Below are 19,554 nucleotides of genomic sequence, written 5' to 3'. Positions count from 1 at the left end.
TCAATTGTTACAACTATGTAAAGGTGTCATTCTTCTTTTGACTGACTAAAAAGGAAAGAGTGTGTATAAATTTTTTTGGGAGGGGGGGGGGGGAGCGCGTGCCCCCTCAAACCAAAATAATTACCCGCCCATACCCCCAGAAAAAATTAAAACTATTTATCCGAGATGCCCCAAATTATGATACCAACATGGTATATAAATATACTGAGATTGTATCATCGAAGACTACTTCGGTCCTTCTCTTAGTCCTCTATGATACCATTATAGTATATAAATATATTGAGATGGTATTATGGATGATCAAGTTCATCTATTTAAAAGACACACTTTTCACGAAAAAAATCTCTATGATACCATCATGATATATAAATATACTGCGATGATATCATGGAGGAAGGGGTTTGGGCGAGGGGCACGTTGACTAATTAGTTTGGGTTGGGTTGGGCAGAAGCGAAAATAGTTTGGGAGGGGCATGGGCGGGTAATTAGTTTGAGCTGGGTGGGCAATTAGGGATGTTTTCCCTACAAGGGAGGGAGTAATAGTCAGTGTCTTAACGTTAATTTAAATTATGAATTTCACCTGTGTCCACTGGAGTTTAAAAAAAAAATAAAGAAGATCCTCTCAAATTATGAATTTCATGTGTCCCTTAAATTTGTTTGTTGTGACTTATTTTTTGGAGCGCACAGCTTTATTTTCTGTCACCTGTGAGGAAAATGAAAGTCGTTCTTATAAATTCATTGTGATATTGAAATTATGGGTTCATCTTACAACATAATATATACCTATGACATAATTCAATTCAGTGTTGCTGTGTTATTGAGCATCTTATATTTGGTTGCTAAAGTTAGTGGACGACTCCTTTTCGAGTCAAAAACTAGTTATATTTCTTTCTTGGTCTGCCATTTGAACAAATTAAAGTCACTTTTTGGTTTCTTTGAGCTCCAATTTAGTTGTATTATTAGTCTTGAGATGACATAATCAATTAGGAAATCTTTTACTGTTTTCTTAAAAGATATGTGAATGAAAAAATCAAGAGGATAAAAAGGGAGTTCTCATTGCTATTTAAAGTCTTAAACCCACATCATTACTAACCATATCCATATTCCTACCACTTTATGCAATTATGGAGAATGCATTCACCTCTTTTCTCTCAACACTCTTTTTGGTTCACTATGTTATGGCTAGTTCAGCCATGACTCATACCAACATTACCACTGATCAATTAGTTGTTCTTTCCCTGAAATCCGAAATCAGTTCAGACCCCTTTCACTACTTAGATGAAAGCTGGTCTTCCGCTACTTCTGTTTGCCATTGGGTTGGAGTCACTTGTGGCTCTCGCCACCAGAGAGTGAAGTCCTTGAATCTTTCCAACATGGCTCTTACAGGAACAATTCCCCATAATTTTGGTAACCTCTCATTTCTTGTTTCTCTTGACTTGGGAAGCAACAATTTCTATGGCAATTTGCCTCAAGAAATGGCACGCTTACGTCAGTTTAAGTTTCAACAGCTTCAGCGGGGAGGTTCCTTCCTTGTTTGGGTTTTTACACCAACTTCAAGTTCTAAATCTTGGAAATAATAGTTTCACTGGTACCATCCCTTCTTCATTTTCTAATATTTCCACACTTGAGACTTTAAATCTGAAATTCAATTCCATAGATGGTCAAATCCCAAAAGTGATTGGAAGTCTTATAAACCTTAGAGAATTAAACTTGGGGGGTAACAAGCTCATAGGCTCTATTCCTTTGTCACTCTCGAATGCCTCAAGGTTGGAGACTTTAGAAATATCTTACAATTTACTTCAAGGAAACATTCCAGAAGGAATTGGCAATCTGCACAACTTGAACTTGTTATCCATGCAATGTAATCAACTTACGGGTTCTATACCATTCACAAATTTCAATATTTCTAGAATCGAATCCATTGGATTTACAAACAACAGCTTATCAGGAAATCTTCCCAGTGGTTTATGCAATGGTCTCCCAAAACTCAAAGGGCTTTATGTGTCACTTAACAAGCTTCATGGTCATATGCCTACAAGCTTGTCAAATTGTTCAGAACTTCAAATACTATCTTTATCAGATAATGAGTTTGATGGACCAATACATGGTGAAATTGGAAGATTACCTAATCTACAGCGCTTGGATCTCGGAGATAACCATTTCACTGGTATGTTTTATCTTATAAATTCTAGTAGTATTGCATCTAATTAATTCCACAAAAAATTTATTACACATGAATTGCAGGGATAATTCCACAAGAAATCGGAAATCTTGTTAATTTGGTGAAGTTAGGCATGGAGAGAAACCAAATTACCGGCTCAGTCCCGATCTCCATACACAATGTTGACACCCAATTTTGTCCCTCTTTTATTTAATTTACTCGGGTTTCTAAATTTACTGACGAGCTAAATACTTTATTTTTTTTTTCACAATATTTTATTGCTACTACTATTAATATCACTACTTTTATTTTCAACATTATGAGCATTACTTTATCACAAACTTTAACGGTTCGTCATCGTTTCATTTTTTGGGTTCGGATTCGTTAAATTTAATTACAAAAACAACACTTCGTAAAATCTTAACTTTTCTACATGTTAATTACTATGTGTCTTCACCTAATATATTTTTGTATTAGTTATTAAATTAGAAGCCCAATAATAATTAAATAAAGGAAGAATGGTCAACAATTTTTAGCCAATTAATGGCTTAAAATACAAATATAATATTATTTCCCTACCCGAATAAGCAACCCATATTTTTAATATCCAATCCACATTTATATCAGCCCATATTTAAATTAATAGGCCAGCCCAAAACGGACCAGCCCAATTAACCCCTACCCAACAGACCAACCCATATCCTAAACTACCGGGTCCAGCCCAACTATCAACCCGACCCGACCCACTTCAACTCCTAGACCTAACCCCTCACTTCTTCTTCATTTCCCCCATTCTTTCCCCTTCCTCTTCACCCGCCGCTCACCCATCTCCCTGTCTCCCTCACGTTCTCCCTCTGCACTTCCACTTCCCCTTGTCCCCCCACGCATCACGTTCACCTCCTTCCTGACACTTCCACCACGCCTCTGCCACCTCCACACTCCCCTGCTCCCCACGTTGTCTGCCGCCGCTTCGTCTCTCTCATACGCTCCTATCTTTTCTTCAATACCAATGAAACCCTATAAATATAATCCTAGTTACTCAGTTGAAGGGGCGGGGGGGATTTCTTGAGTATTTTTAGAGGATCTGATTGGAGTGTTTTAAGGGAAGAGGATTCAGTGTTTTGAGGGGATTTTGGGAGCAAAAACCTAACAAAAACAAGCAAGAACAGACCGGATAATCACAAACACAAGTTTCGGTCTTTTCAAATTTCCCATAAATCCTTAGATTTTACTTGATTATCATTCCAACTTTAAGACTATCAAATATTCATTTCTGTCTTGGTGGACTTCGGGCACGACACAAATATTCGAATATATTCGAGTGAGGTTCGGTTCGTTCGTGTTCGAGCGTAGATTCGCGACTTCGACATCCCAGTTCATTGCGCGCAAAACAGGTAAATTTCGATACATTTATCACTCGTAATCTTTAATTTCTGTTTGTTTAAGATTTTAGCTTATTCTGCTATATGCTTAGTGGTTATGAAGTTCTTTGTCGTCGCGTTATTTGTTTGATGTTTGGATGCTGTTAGGATAGAATAACAATCGCTAAAAATGAATTTAAAAGATGTACACTGTGGTTTGGATGCTCAGACCGAATTCACAGGACTTAGAACTTACTTAAAAGTCGAATATATATAGGATATACCGGGGATACCAAAGCAAGCAGAAGGTATACATTCAACATACACCTGATAGACAAACCCTAATGTGTATATTTTGGGTATATTGTGTATACGATTGAAGCAGGTCGGCACTGTCTCCCTTTTACTCTATTTGTTCAAGTAATATACACCGATATGTATGTATCTGCTTGGGTTAGATACGATGAAATGGTCATATGTACTGAATTACTGGTATTCATATTTATGTTAACTCCTCTTCCTATTTCAGTCAGATTATCTGTTTTAGTTGCTAGTTTAGGCGTATTCATGCACGTTTTAATTCCTGTTTTACTATATCGACATGCTGGTTGTTGGTTTAGTTCATGTTTGGTGTAAGTTCAGTATGCCTCTGCCGTTTAGTGGAATATTGGTCCTCATTATGTTTTTTTTGAATAATATCAGTATAAACATGAGTTTCAGGCATAAATTATTGTCCTAGTGTGTACTCCAAGTAGTTGGGATCAAAGGGATCTATTATGAATAATTAGTTAAGTTTCAGCTCTTTTCTTAGCAATTTAGAGGAAACACAATGACACATGATTATTTAAGCTCAATCTAGGTTAATAAGAATGCTACAGACTGAAATTTCCCCTTTAAATGATCCTTAGTTACTGCCTCGACATTTCAGTCAATTACATTTTGATTGCTGGTAGTGTTTGGTGTTTGGCGTTTGTGGTTATTTGCGATGTTCTTAGTTTCATAAGGCTGGTTTTGTTTAACTTCATCACATTGTAGTTGTTTAGCCTTATATGTACTGGAAGATTAGCATTGTAGATTCTAATAGGTCATTTCCATATCTTTGATTAAGTTACGAATTAGCTTAGATAAACAATCCGCTGGTTATGGAATCTGTGTTTCGGGTCCTAATTAACATCTTGAGTCATCTTGTTAAGTTTGTGATCTTCTTTGGTTTGAAATATGATTTATATGATTAACTAATTAACCATGAGTCTGTTCAGTCCAAAGTTTAATCCAATTGTGTCTGTTAAAATTATGTTCAGTCATATGTGATAAAATGCAGGGGCTAAATATATATAGTTGCACTGTATGCCCAGTTCTGGTCGTAACCATATGCGCTTAAATGTTATTGTCTTGTGTTTAGGAATCATCAAATTGTTTGGTGAACCAACATACATCCCTCTCTAAGTTCTGAATGTTGAAATTGTTCAAAAAAAAGGGAAAGTGCATGAATCCTGAATTGGTTTAAACAGTCTATAGCGATTTTAAAGGAGTCTGCTGATCTGGTCTATTTGCTTGCCTAGATGACTTCTGTCGAAATATTGGACAGGACCCTCGCGAGAGGAATTTTGCTTTGTGAACCTTTACTTGCATTCATGCCTCATCTTAGTTTATAATAGTTGAACCATGCCTCCAAACTTTGAGTATTGTGATGAGCAGATCCTCCTCATCTCTATGTTTTTTATTTTAAAGAACTTTTGAGTGCTAACTCTTTCGAGTCCTTCCTGTTTATTCAGTATTTTTTTATTTTCCCATGAATGAGTTTGGTCCTTGTTGCGTGAACTGTCTACTCTTGGTTGGGCGAAGCTCTACGAAGAATCCAGTTTCTTTTATTATGGATGGATTAGTTTTAGTTGTTGGTATTTCTATTCGTCCTGACCTGACAGATCTAATTTGTTCATGACTACTTAAGATGGAGTTGCCTTTGTTCACAGAAAAGTTTATCTGAGATTAAGTGACAAGATATATATATATATATATTTTTCTTTCTTGCTCATGAATCGTAGTGTATGCTCCCTTAATCCTTTTCTGTCGAAAATGCCGATTGAAATAGTTAAGTTTAATCACTAAACTTTGAGACTAATGATTGATATACACTCTTATTTTGGGAATCTGGCTTGGTGAGAAATATATGTTTCAGCTGCTGTTTAACGGCAGCAGCCCTTTTGTTTGGTATGAATCGGCTTTAAGTTGGAGCTTTAGCCTATTTATAAGCTGTTGTTTCATAGTATCGTCAAGATTAATTTCTTTCGTACGCGTTCTAGTCAAATCTGTTGAGTTTATCATATGATAATTTTATGCTAATCTTTATCTTTTCTTTTTACATGTACACCTCGGAGCGCAATGGAGTCTTCATAAAGACTTATTATCCGAACAGTCTCATTTTGAGACTATACGGCATTTGAACTTTGCATGCGTCTTGCTATTCGGCTCTCATTCCCTCGACCTTCATCCGAACAAAACAACAAAGAGAGTGGTTAGCCAAACGGCAAACCATTGAAAACTTTACTCTTCTATGGGAGCCAAATGTGGTTTTAGTCATCTTATTTTCATTCTCTAACGCTTGTTTGTGTTCGGTGTGACTAACATTTTATCTAGCTGTGTGATTGTGATAAATACTTAATTGCTCATTTCTGACCGAGCCTATTTATATTAGGGTGTCTCAATAGCAAATTTAGGTCTTAAATTAAACGAAGTTTAACTGTTCCTCGTAGCCTATTTGGCATTTTTTTAGTTAGAAAGAAAGATATGCTTCCGAAGCATCATATAACTTTACACATTGACGTCAGCTTGTTTTGAGAAATAAGAAAAATGAACTAGTTTTCGTGGATAACCATTTTACTTTAGCTCCTTTCCAATATTTGAAACACGTATTTGTTAAAACAACCTTTGCACAGTTTATATTGAACTAATTGTCTTTCTATAAAACCTTTTAAACGTTTACTAAAATTAATCTTACAAACAATTGTTTTAATTTGTTAGTCAGCGTAATTTGTTTTCTCCAAATATTTATGAAACATTGCACCATCTTGCGTTTTCTTCAGTTTATTTACAACTAAGCTCTTTTATACAAATTATTATTTTGCTACAAGTCTTATTTTAAATAACCTACTTATATGTCTATCTATAACTTTAGCAATACTTATAAAACTATTTTTTTTTTCTATAATATTTACACTTAGCCTAACTATTCGCAAGTCCGGTCGGTTAACCATTGTTAATGGGTCTTAAAGGATGCCTAATACCTTCCCTTTAGACTAATTGAACCCTTACCTAGAATCCTAAGTTTCGCAGACTTTTAAAATAGAATTAACTTTAAAATAACTTTGATAAACTTTAGGTGTCCTAATTCACCATAAATAATTAGGTGGCGACTCCTTAAAATAAACATAAACAGGAATCACCAATATGTTGTACTCTACTTTAATCTTCGGTTAAAATGGGGTATGACACACAATATCTCCTCGCTACAATTTCTTAATCTATGGGGGAACAATCTCAAGGGACCCTTACCACGGGAGATTGGCAACTTAACCAAGATGCAGGAACTCGATCTTGGTGAAAATACGTTTACCGGTACGTATTCAGAGTGATAGCAAATAATACAACTTATACTAAATTGATAAGGTAAGGCCTAGTCCCCCTTGTTTATATTTTACTAGTTTCGACAAACGTGTGTTGCACACTAATACCATATTAAAATATTTGCATTGAAGAATACATTTCAGCAACTTAAAGTGACTATTGACAAATGATTACATTTCAACAACTAAAAGTGACTATTGACAAATGATTTTATCAAGTAGCAATAAATGTTTTCTCTGGAATATTTCACGTCCATACCCAACACACAAGCATCTAAAAGGGAAAAAATTCCTGAGAAGAAACATATGCGGATTTTAATTTTTTCTTACTGCTTTGAGAGTGATAGCTAAGCAAAAGACCAACTTCTATAGTAATTCAAAGTTCCTTTAAGAGTTGGGTCTTCTAGCTAGAGAGACATGAGCGTGCATAGATCAATAGAGGCTACTTATTCTCGTTAATAGTCCTTCCGTTTCCGTTTCATAATAAGTGGTGTTTTTGGCTTATGCACACCCTTAAGAAATTGCTCATTTCTAGAAAAGTAGGAGTGTTTTTACCAACTTATCCCTAATGCAATTTTACCTCTTTCCTAAAAAAGCTACTTAATGATTCTCAATTATGTAAATAAGGATAACAGTTCTTGAATTTACAGTTCATGACTGCTAGTATACTACTTTGCTTGTTCCTTTGTGCGACGATCATATAAATAAAATTCCAACATAGAGTTTGAGCAAGTAAATGCAATGGAAACTGGAAAAATATGTCATTTTGAATATTACTAAGCGTACTTCAGAATAGCTATAGTAGCATGTAAATGCTGCAAAGACGAATTGCAAATGCTATTCCTGTTTTCTTTTCACACTTTCTTTCTAAGCATCAATTCTATTCTCAAGAAACAATGTGAAAGTAAAATGGGAAGGGAGAAAAAGGAGAAGAGGAAAAAGTTTCACCAAAATCTCTGTGACCTGGTAGATTGTTGCTCCGGCTTCGATGAATGACGCTTAAAAATCGGGTAACCAAATATAAGGGCTGCTATGGAAAAAGTGGAACAAAAAGGAATTTAATACCAATACATGAAGTCAAGAATCAACAAAACATGAAAATTTGTACCTTCAATCTTTCTCACACATGATAAAGCACTCTCGCTTGCTGACTTCTGCCCGCCCTTAGATGCAATAGATTTATCTATTTTCTCAAATTTTGGAGTTTCCCTTCTATTTTCTTAAAACAAAAAACCAACACCCCTATAAAAAATGACTTCTTTAATGGCTTTTTGCAGTTGCATATTCTTTCTTATACTTTTCCTTATTGTGGCATTGCTATTGATTTTTTGGATAGTTATGACTCCAAATTGAAGGTTGACACAAAATAACTTCAGTCTTCAATGAATATGTCACTTGTTCACCATTTTTCCATAGAAACAGTATGTCCCTGTTTTGTATGAGTTTCTATGAAATTGAAGAGAAAAAATGGAACAAACAAAATAAGAAATAAAAGCTCTGGATAATGTACAGGCTGAAGGAGATCAAATGTATTTCAAGACTCAAGAGTAATCACTTCGGCACTTCTGATGAACATGTTAAAAACTCCCTTTTTTTTTTTTTTTTTTTTTTTTTTGAGAGAGGATGTTAAAAACTTTTATTGAAGTTACTTATCTAGATAAGAACTATTCTCATACTTAAATGAAAAGGTATTCAATATATAAACTTACAGGAACATTACAGATTTACACTAATCCATGTATCCCAAAGCTATTTCAGTCGTTGTACATCAACATTGTAGTCCAACAGAATTTTAGCCTAAATATTCACATTAGAAAAGTTGTACAAATATGGGAAACTAAGAACTGACAGACTATCTTCCTTCTTGTTGTCGGAATGGCCAAGAGCCTAACAAACCAATAAGAGTAAATGTAGGAAGAATGGAAAAGTCAATCTAAGGGAGGGAGGAAGAATAACAAAGTAAAAAAGAATAGGAGGAAATTTGAAAAAAAAAAAATGAGGAAACATATAAATAAGACTCCTAAACCCCATCTCTCCTCCCTCCCCACTTCATCTCTTTCTTCTTTTTATCTTTCTTCACCAAACTTTTCTACAATTGGTTACTATTTGATTTTTTACCGTGAAAGAGGACAGGGAAAGAGAAAAATAGGTCTTAACTGGCGTTATTTCTTCTTTTCAATGATCGCACAGAGTAAATAAACCAAAGTATACGCGGACAACAATATATCAAAGTTTCATTTTTGCGTTTTGTTTCACAGGTCAGAGGAAATCTAAATAAAAAACAACTGCTTCCAAGAAAATAATAGTGCACTATTTCAGCCAACCATTAAGGCGCAACACCCAAAGAACTAAAACTTTTGAAATTGCTAATGATGGACTCTTGATAAACTATAAAAAAAAAATATAATGACAGAAATCAAGCAACATCAAAATATGTTGAGCACATGAGCAGTTAATTACCATTTTGATCTTTCTGTACTCAAATTACTCTGCCTAAGCCTACTTTCACTCTTAAGGCAAATATTGTGAAAGCCAGATGAAAAGTGTTTTTTTTTTTTAAAAAAAAAAAAAAAGAGAAAGACAGAGGAAAAAGTTTCACCAGAGTTCTCATGATTGGACTCATACTCAATCAAAACCCGATGTGAAAAAAGGGAAAAAGAAAGATTAAATACAAAAATACATGAAATAAAACACCGCGAAAATAAGAAGAATTTGTACCTGCGGATATTTCTCAACCATGATAAATTTCTTCTCTGTTATTGTTGAAGAAGTCAGCTAATAGAAGTTCGAATGTTCAACTTTCCCCTACAGACGCTATTAACGGAACCTGAATAATACTTTGAAGTTACGACGCTAAATTATCGGGCAAACACATACAAAAATGGCAAAACAAAAAAAAAAGTTTGTGTCACTATCTACGCATAAAACATTAGATGAAAAAGTCCTTAAGTGAACACATTCAAGATTAATCAAGGCGCACAAAATTGATGACAACATAACCAAAAGTTCCAAACATTATTCCTACTAACCGACCTAAATCAAGGAAAACCAATAATATAAGATATGGAGATACATTTGCTAAGTTCAAATTGTAGAGACAATCTTTTTTCGTTATTTCTTCTGAATATAAGTCATAAATTCCACTATTAGGAAAAACAATGTGAAAGCCAAGTAGAAAGAAAGAAGAATGAACAGGAGGATAAAGTCACAGTGGAATCCCATGGTCGGAAAAATTGTTTCTTCTCTGCCTTGAATGAACTGGAATTGTAGTTTATGTTTCATACGGGTGTTGTGTTGAATGTGTTTCCTTTGTTGATTGCTGGTTGTTGGTTTATTCTCTGATTTCAGGGATACTGAATCGGTGATAATTTTGATGGAAACGGGTTGTGGGGAATTTTAGAAAACGCTGCGATTCAATATTAAGATGGAGTTGTAACTGAACATTAACTCTCTTTTTTTATTAGATATAATAATTGAGTTTATCGTGTTAAAAATACAGGGTAAAGCCCAAAAAACTGACAAAATTGATAAATAGGTTTACTGATAATTGAGGCATGCTACGTCAGCGGGCCTTTGTCACAAATCACACTAGAGAGATAACCCGCACTAAGCAACCCCCGTGCGACGAGCTCGACCCAGAAAGCAAATCCTCTGCTGTCGTAGGCAGGAGGTTTCCCTCAATTATGAAACCTCCATGCTCAACCAACTGAGCCACCCGCCAGTCATCACAACTTCATTTTCCCAATTCTCTTTCTATATGCATACTAGTGTCATTTGGCCCGGGCTTACTAGCATTAAGATGTTAATTTGTAGATATCTTTTAATTTTTTTCTACTTTTGCTTCTTTATTTTTGTAACATCAATCTGATACTTCGAAAGACTTTTAAAATATTAAAGTACAAAAATATACCTGAAAATAAAATCAAAGTATTTTTCTTAATTTATATATTAGATTTAAAAAAAATCAAACATTTGAAAGTTCTCATCATTTCCATTCTACTTAAATTTCAAAACAAATTAAAAAGCCTAAAACACCATTTATTTTTAAATAGAGGGAGTATCTATTTGGTTTCATTGCCAACTGCGGTATCGGCAATTTTTTGAAGGCAATTAATACTATGAGAACAATAGCAGTTACTAACATTCAAGACTTACCAATTGTCTTTTAGTCTTCAAGATATGATAAGAAGATGGCTGATGAAATTAAAGCTCTACAACTAAATATATAATATAATTAAAATTTTGTGAATATTAGTTAGGAGAAGAGGAAGAGACACTGCAAAAATACTACTAGTCTCTATTAACCCCGACGGTGAAAGAAAAGATAACTAAGTTATTAAATGAGGGATAAATCAAACGTGTTGAATATTAACTTCTAATTCCCATTTTACGTTTTTTCTTATTTGTATCAAACTTTTTCTTTTTGTTATAATTGTAAAATGTGCATTTACATCTTTTTACAAATAATTTTTTGAAATAATGTTGGCTCGAAAGGTAAAAAAGTCGTTCAACATTTGATGGACATTTTGGTAAATTAACTTTAAATTTTTTTGGTTCCCACTTTTAGAATAACTACTATCTGGACAACACTTTATTGTATTTTTATAGTTCTAAATTCATGCATATATTTGATCAGTCGTGAAATTACGCGATATTCGACGCTAATTCCTTAAGCTTTTGTGACTCCTTAAGCACTTTTGTTGTTACTTTTTGTGTTTTTATGTTGTTTTGTAGGAAAAGATGCCCGGAGAGCATAAAAGAGCAAAATGGATCAAAATGGACCAAAATGGAACAAAATAGAGCAAAACAAGCCAAGTAGCTGAAATGAGTGATCGGAAGAAACCAAGTGAAAAGAAAGTCAAAAAGAGGTCAAACTGGACTTTTTTGCAAAACTGTCAAAAGTGGACAGTTTTGCAAAAACGGGACAGATTTGCAAAACTGTCAAAAGTGGACAGTTTTGCAAAAACGGGCAGAATTGCAAAAACAGAAATATGGGGGCAGATTTTGACATTTTTTGAACTTGGAAAAATTGGGGGGAGCTACAAAAGAGAGGCTAGGGCAAAACATTTTCTATCTTTGGTCATTTTGCAAGTTTTGGAGGCTAGGGTTTTCACCTACACCATTGGAGGAGAAGATTGGAGCACTTTAATGAGATAATTCTTAAACCTTTCTTCAATTCCTTGTTTTGTATTGAATATTTTAGTGTGTAGTATTTCATTTCTAGACTTGAATCTTGTTTATGAAAATATTCTTGATTAAAGTTTGGATTGAAACTCTTGTTTTGCTTATGTATTGAATGATTCTTATTGCTATTGAAGTGGGTCTTTGTTGATTTAATTAATCTCGTTCTTGAATGTTTCCAAAGGGATTAGCTAACCCTAGGACTCACCCATTTACTTAGATTGAGCTTGGGAAAGGAAATCTAGGTTGGGAAAGATTAATTAACAAGAATTTGGGTCATTAAACTCATCTAATAACTTGAGCTCGGAAGAGGATAGTTACTTGAGGTTAAATTGATTGTGCCTAATATCACACTCTAAGGCTTGGAAAAGCTTAGAGTGAAATTCATTGATTTGGTTGGAAGACTTTCAATGAGATTTTAGAAATCATTATCTATTGACATAAACCCGTTCTTAGTTGTAAAATCGTGAAATACATTGGATCGTTACTTGAGTGTAATCTCCTATTATCCATGCTTGTGGCCATTGATCATTTTACTCGCTTTCTAGGTAATTTTACATTTCCGCATTAGTCATAATTTTCTCAAAAACCCAAAATATTATCCATCGTTTGGCTTTAGCTTAGTTGGTGAAAGTTCCTTACTTTCTTAATCGCCTAGCATATTGTTCCCTGTGGGATCGACCCCGACTCATAGTTGGGTAAATATATTGCATACGACCGTGTACACTTTCTCTTTGAGGAGTGTATTTGGACGTTATCAAAAATGACGCCGTTGTCGGGGAACAATTTGGCGTATTTAGGTTAGTTTGAGATTTCAGCTTGCTTGCTTTGGTCAAAATTCGTAAATATTAGTGTAGTTGTTTTCTTTGCTTGATTGCAAAACTGTCCAGTTCTGAAAAACTGACCAATTTTGCAGAATTGCAAAACTGTCCAGTTCTGAAAAACTGTCCAGTTTTTTATTTTTGCAGAAACTGTCTAGTTCTAAAAAAAAAAAAAAAAAAAAAATTGTCCAGTTTTTGCTTCTGCAAAACTGTTCAGTTTAAAAAAAAAAAATGGCATCATATAATGATAATTGGTCGGATGGTAGTTATGCATACTTTGATGACCCTTGTCTTTATTGCGGAGGACCACACTCATGGCAAAATTGTTTGAATTCTTCCGGGGGCGGGTTGTGCGCACAATCCCAAACCTATGAGTGGAGTATATGTGATAGATGTGGTGGTCAAAATGGTCATTGGGATAATTGTGATTATTTGTCCTTCCCTTCCCCGAACCCCCACTATGACTATTCTAGTTTTGATTTTGATGATAGTAGGGATATGGAAATGGAAGAAGCTTCAAATGCTCAAAATGAGAGGATAATGCTCATGTTAGAGACCATTCTTGAAAAAGTTGAAAAACAGGACTTAGCGGTTAAAGACTTGAGGCAACCACTTGATGACTTGAGGCAAGCAATTAATTGCAATGACAAAGCTATTCACATCTTGGAGGATCAAATGAAATCATTGGTTCATACTTATAATTCTCAACAACTTGAGGGTGTTGAAAGTAGGCAAGAAAGTGACCAAAACATGAATGTCTCCAAGAGTGAATTTCTACAAGCTTTGAATGACTCTCAACTTGAAGAAAGCCTTGACAAAGTGGAAATAGTGAGCCAAGATTGGCTTATGTCTCAAGCTCAACAACTTAGAGTCTATGGGGATCATCGAGAAGACATTTCGAGGATGGTGGAAGAATTTGTAAAAATCCATGTTGAGCAAAGGCAAGAGTTGAAGGAACTTGAAATTGCTATCCGTGACTTGAAAGCCGAATTGAATGCAAAAGTTGAGGTATGCAATACTCAACATCAAATAGTCATGGATAGTAGTTTTAAGTTAGTTTCCAATGAAAAAGTGGTCAACATTGATTTTCAAGAGCTAATGATGAATTGCCAGCCGACCAATCCAAATATAATGCAAGATGCCGAGATTGAAGAAATGATACTAGAGTTGCATAAAAAAGTTCATGCAATGGTTTTTGAAGACTCTAGTTCATTTTTGGGTGAGGATGTCAAAAATGAAGTGAATTTGAAAATGGAGCGCCTTAGACTACATTCCAACCATTTTTCAACATTGTGCTTGGTTGATGATATGGAAGTTGAACTAACCGAGCGTATGGAGAATTGTGGAAATGAAGAAGAAAGCGTTTTCATTTTGAAGTTTGCTATGCCAAGAAGACAAAATGGCATGCCTCACTTAAGGGCCAAGAAGTGCAAAATGCGACACCCGAGAGTTGGCCTCCTTGTTTTTCTACCACCGCCCCATGAGCGTCATCATGACCTTGATTCAAAGTTGGGGCGCAAATTCATATCTTCCAAATGGAAGGAAAAGTGGTAAAGGTAACCGTCGTGCCGCGACGTTAAATCAAGCGCTTGGTGGGAGGTAACCCATCGTTTTAAAAGTTTTTAATCGTTTTGGAAATTTTATTTTTTAGAATAGTTTTAGTTTATGGTTTTTGACTAATCCGCAAAGTTTCAGAATTTTTGGAGTTGTTTTGAGCATATCGAATTTCCGGACAGCCTCCAAACCAGTAAAAGCTGCTAAATTTTTTTTTCAGCTGTCACAACCTGCTAAAATTTTTTTTCAGCTGTCACAACCAGAACAAATCATATTATATATTTCAATCAAATTATGTGGAATAGTAACTTTTCCTGCCAACAATCTAACCTTAGGTAGAGATGGAAAAATGAAAACGAGATGAACTGAAGTGGGTTTGCCTAATTCTCAAGTTGAGAACAATTTTTTGTCAAATTGAAATTGTAGAGAAGAAATATTGAAATTGTAGAGAAGAAATTGGGGAATTTTGTGGGAAGACAAAAGGACTTTATATTTAATGTGCTGGCAATAAATAGTAGAGTATTTTGGAGAATTAAAAAATGGATACATTGCTAACATACTACATTCATGTAATAGGTTAGCAAGACTCTATGTAGTAGGTTAGCAAAACCTGACATATATATATATATATATATATATATATATATATATATATATATATATATATATAATAAAAGACCGCTAGACACATTGTCTAGTAGTATAAATTTGTCTAAAAAAGAACTAACTAGTATTCATTCATTCATTCATCATGTGTTCCCAGGTGAAATACCCAAAGAGATAAGCAATCTCGTGGAGTTGGACATCCTTGATCTGCGTTGAATAGCTTTAGTGGTTCACTTGCAATGGAGATCTTCAACATGGAGTTAAGGATCCTTGATCTTGGGTTTAATAGCTTTAGTGGTTCACTTGCAATGGAAATCTTCAACATATCAAGGCTGAGAAAAGTTTATCTTGGAGACAACAATCTAGTTGGGTCTATACCTCATTCAATCTCCAATTGTTCAAAACTTACCTCATTAGATCTCTCATACAACAAACTCACTGGTTTAATTCCTAACTCCCTTGGATATCTTACTCATCTACAGTTCTTAAACTTGGGGGAAAATAATTTAACCAGTGACTCATCATTTAGTTTCTTGACCTCCTTAACCAATTGCAGAAAAATAACAACTCTTTCTCTAGAGTTCAACCCTCTAGATGGTGTGCTTCCAGTCTCTATAGGAAAATTCTCCACATCTCTTCTAAAATTTTATGCCGGAAGTTGCAAAATCAATGGCCAAATTCCAAATGAAGTTGGGAACTTAAGTAGCTTATTATCCCTTGATATTTTTGAAAACAACTTGGTTGGATCGATTCCCACATCAATTAGCAACTTGACAAACCTTCAGGTCTTGGACTTGAGTGAAAACGCTCTAACAGGATTTATTGGAGATAGTGTATGTAAATTGCAGAGATTGGGTAACATTTACTTTGGTCAAAATCAACTTTCAGGATCTCTTCCAAATTGTTTAGGGAACGTTACTTCGCTTAGAGAGATACATCTGCGTTCCAATAAATTGAATTCCAATATACCAACAAGCATAGGGAATCTTAAAGATCTTGTGGTTCTTGACTTATCGTCAAACAACATGGGTGGCTCTTTACCTGCAGAAATTGGAAATCTAAAGGTTGCGATACAAATGGATCTGTCAATGAATCAATTCTCAAATGGAATTCCTAGAGAAATTGGAGGATTACAAAATTTGCAGAAACTTTCTTTGAGACACAACAAGTTGCAAGGATCCATACCTGACTCAATGAGCAACATGATAGGTTTGGAATTTTTAGACGTTTCTCATAACAATATAACGGGAATCATTCCCAAATCCCTGGAGAAACTTCAAAATCTCAAGTATTTCAATGTTTCTATCAACAAATTGTATGGTGAAATACCCTCGGGAGGTCCTTTCAAGAACCTTTCAAGTCAGTTTTTCATCTACAATGAAGCATTGTGTGGTTCTTCGAGATTTAATGTCCCACCATGACCCACTTCATCAAAGCATAGATCAAATGGGAAAAAATTGCTAGTTCTATTTCTTATGATGGGAATTGCACTTGTATTTGTTCCTACTTCCCTTGTGCTCGTGTGGATAAGGTATAGAGGAAGTAAAAGAGCACCTCAGCAAGTTGATTCATTGTCTACCGCAACAAGAGGAAGAATTTCATACTATGAATTGCTCGAAGCAACTGATGCGTTTAGCGAGAGTAATCTGATTGGTTTCGGGAGTTTTGGCTCTGTCTACAAAGGAATTCTCAGAAGTGGGACTACTATTGCAGTTAAAGTGTTCAATCTGCAATTGGAAGTGTCATTCAAGCATTTTGATACAGAATGTGAAATTTTGCGTAGCATTCGCCATAGGAATCTAGTAAAAGTCATCACTAGTTGTTCCAACCTTGATTTTAAGGCTTTGGTGCTCGAGCATATGCCTAATGGGAGTCTTGAGACGTGTTTGTATACACACAACTATTTCTTAGACATCTTGCAGAGACTAAGCATAATGATAGATGTGGCATGTGCGTTGGAATATCTCCACCATGGGTGCTCACTGCCCGTGATTCACTGTGATCTGAAGCCTAGTAATGTCTTGCTCGATGAGGATATGGTTGCCCACCTAAGCGACTTTAGTATTTCAAAAGTGCTTGGTGAAGATGTGAGTAATTTATACACTAAAACCTTAGCAACATTTGGTTATATTGCACCGGGTACGTCTCTTAGTTTTTCTTTGAACACCGTTTTTTCAGTTATCTTTTCCTCCAAGAAATTATGTTATATCTTTGAAGTAATTGTTTGGCTATAGAATATGGACTAGATGGATTGGTGTCAGCAAAATGTGATGTCTATAGTTACGGGACCATGTTGATGGAGACGTTTACAAGGAGGAAGCCTAATGATGAAATGTTCGAGGGAGATCTTAGCTTGAAGCAATGGGTGAGTAATTCACTTCCAGAGGCAGTAATGGATGTTGTAGATGCTAACTTGGTAACACCAAATGATAGTTACTTGAAGTTAGATTGTGTGGCATCGATCATGAAAGTGGCATTAGATTGTTGTGTTGAATCTCCGGCAAGAAGGACAAACATGAAAGATGTCATAGGGATGCTACAAAAGACCAGGATTCAACTTCTCGCATGTTGAACATGTTCTTCAAAACTCTTGTTCCCAAGTACTTGTTTTGTTGCAAATGCTTGCTAAAATATTGTATCGATGTGAAGAATGTATTTTTATTTTAGCACTTTTGAAATCCTAATTACAATAAATCTTATTAATTCCTCTTAAAATCAATGTTCTAAATTGGTAGATCACAATCAATAGAGGAAAAATAATTCTTTCTATTTCCTGCTTTTTGGATGTGTTCAGTGTTGTGCAACTTCTTCCATTATGTTTTAGCACCTCTAAACATTTTTGTGAGGATATGAACAGTTAATAAGAGATGGGGCATCTGATATTTATCGATTTCACTGGAAATTTAGTAGGCAATTTGGAGTAACATTTTTGTTTGTTTGTTTTATACTTAGCGAGTTCCATCAGCAAATAAATCTAATACCAAACGTCGAGCGCTTTGTGGGAACTAATTCACAATGAGTTCAAATGGGTTCTAGGCAAATTCATTATCAGTGGCAAAAATTTAACATTAACTAATTGGTTTATCCAATACACTTAAAAAAAAAAAAAAAAAAAAAGAACTTCTCTAGAAAACACAACATTTAGGAGTAGTTCATAATTGAATCGTTGAAAGACATATAGTGTGTATATAATAAGTTGGGCTCTACCCTTCCCGCCCACCTCATTAATATTTGAAAGGAAGAATCCGAGGGTAGCCTGACGATCAACAAATAAATCTCAGATTTGAGTGTTTTTTTTTTAATGTTGTCTCAAAGTAGACTAAGCACCTATTTAATCGAGAAAGGCAAATAACAACCTTTTCTTTATAAACCTCTACATTAACTTAAATCGACTACACATGGTGTCACACTTTTATGCCATTTGAAAACCCGCAGAGAAAAATGTAATTGCGATAGAACAAAAGAACTCTCTATTCTAACCAACAATCAGAATCATGCACACACTTTAGAGTTTAATAGACATTGCACACTTGAGACTTAGTAGAAAACACAAGCAATTTGTAGAAATTCATTGAGGCAAAACGTCGAACACATGGAAATCAAAAACGTTAAATAGATTTCATACTTGAATGAGTGCTTGCAACCGACTAGAAACAACAAGGGAAAATATAAGCATCATTTACAGAATTTAGTATGGGTTAAAGAGTGTAATGAATGGCTAGACAACCAATACAATAGACTCAGCACACACTCCACTCTTCAGCACACATCTATTCTAAAAGTCCTCCATTATTAAACACAATAATTAAAGTACAATTATAATTTTTCATTTTATAACTAGACAAAAGGCTAAAAAAAAAGAGAAAAACAAAAAAGGAATGGAGGCCATAGAGAGGTACCATATCACCTTGTCTATGCCTAGCTTTATATTATACATAGATTTACTTTATATATTTCTAAAAATCAAGTGTGGTGAAAACAATAGGAAACATATGTCACACTTTAGTGCTAGCAATTCAACTATTAGGAACAATCTTTTATGCAAGAAAAACTTTCAGAATAATCTGACGGCTATATTTTTATGGTATTATAGAATAAACAAGATACATTAATAATATCGGTAAGATAATTAATCAAGAAGATTTAGTAGATTTCTATTATAGCCACAAATCTATTCCGTAATTGCCTAGATTAAATAACCGGCCACATTCAATCCTATTGCAACCAAAAATTCTTTTTTCACAAATT

General features: G+C 34.7%; 2 protein-coding genes across 3 annotated transcripts; both read left to right on the top strand.

The window, feature by feature from the left end:
- The first annotated feature begins 1,454 nt into the window (after positions 1–1,454).
- On the top strand, positions 1,455–10,544 carry LOC132620239 (probable inactive leucine-rich repeat receptor kinase XIAO). The gene is made up of 4 exons (XM_060334920.1): positions 1,455–2,166; positions 2,244–2,341; positions 10,295–10,410; positions 10,493–10,544. Exons 1-4 carry the CDS (start codon positions 1,455–1,457, stop codon positions 10,542–10,544), a joined length of 978 nt encoding a protein of 325 aa, XP_060190903.1.
- On the top strand, positions 7,012–18,548 carry LOC132620326 (probable LRR receptor-like serine/threonine-protein kinase At3g47570). Of its 2 annotated transcripts, none has more exons than XM_060334991.1 (3): positions 7,012–7,136; positions 15,464–17,445; positions 17,541–18,548. In XM_060334991.1, exons 2-3 carry the CDS (start codon positions 16,782–16,784, stop codon positions 17,876–17,878), a joined length of 1,002 nt encoding a protein of 333 aa, XP_060190974.1. In that variant the 5' UTR covers positions 7,012–7,136; positions 15,464–16,781; the 3' UTR covers positions 17,879–18,548. Both variants share the same exon structure in this region; 1 of them encodes a protein (XP_060190974.1).
- The last annotated feature ends 1,006 nt before the right edge of the window (positions 18,549–19,554 follow it).

This window comes from Lycium barbarum, chromosome 11, assembly GCF_019175385.1.
Source record: "Lycium barbarum isolate Lr01 chromosome 11, ASM1917538v2, whole genome shotgun sequence".
Classification (NCBI taxonomy): Eukaryota; Viridiplantae; Streptophyta; class Magnoliopsida; order Solanales; family Solanaceae; genus Lycium; species Lycium barbarum.
The sequence above is the reverse complement of the archived record's forward strand: the minus strand, read 5'-3'. Positions and strand labels throughout refer to the sequence as shown.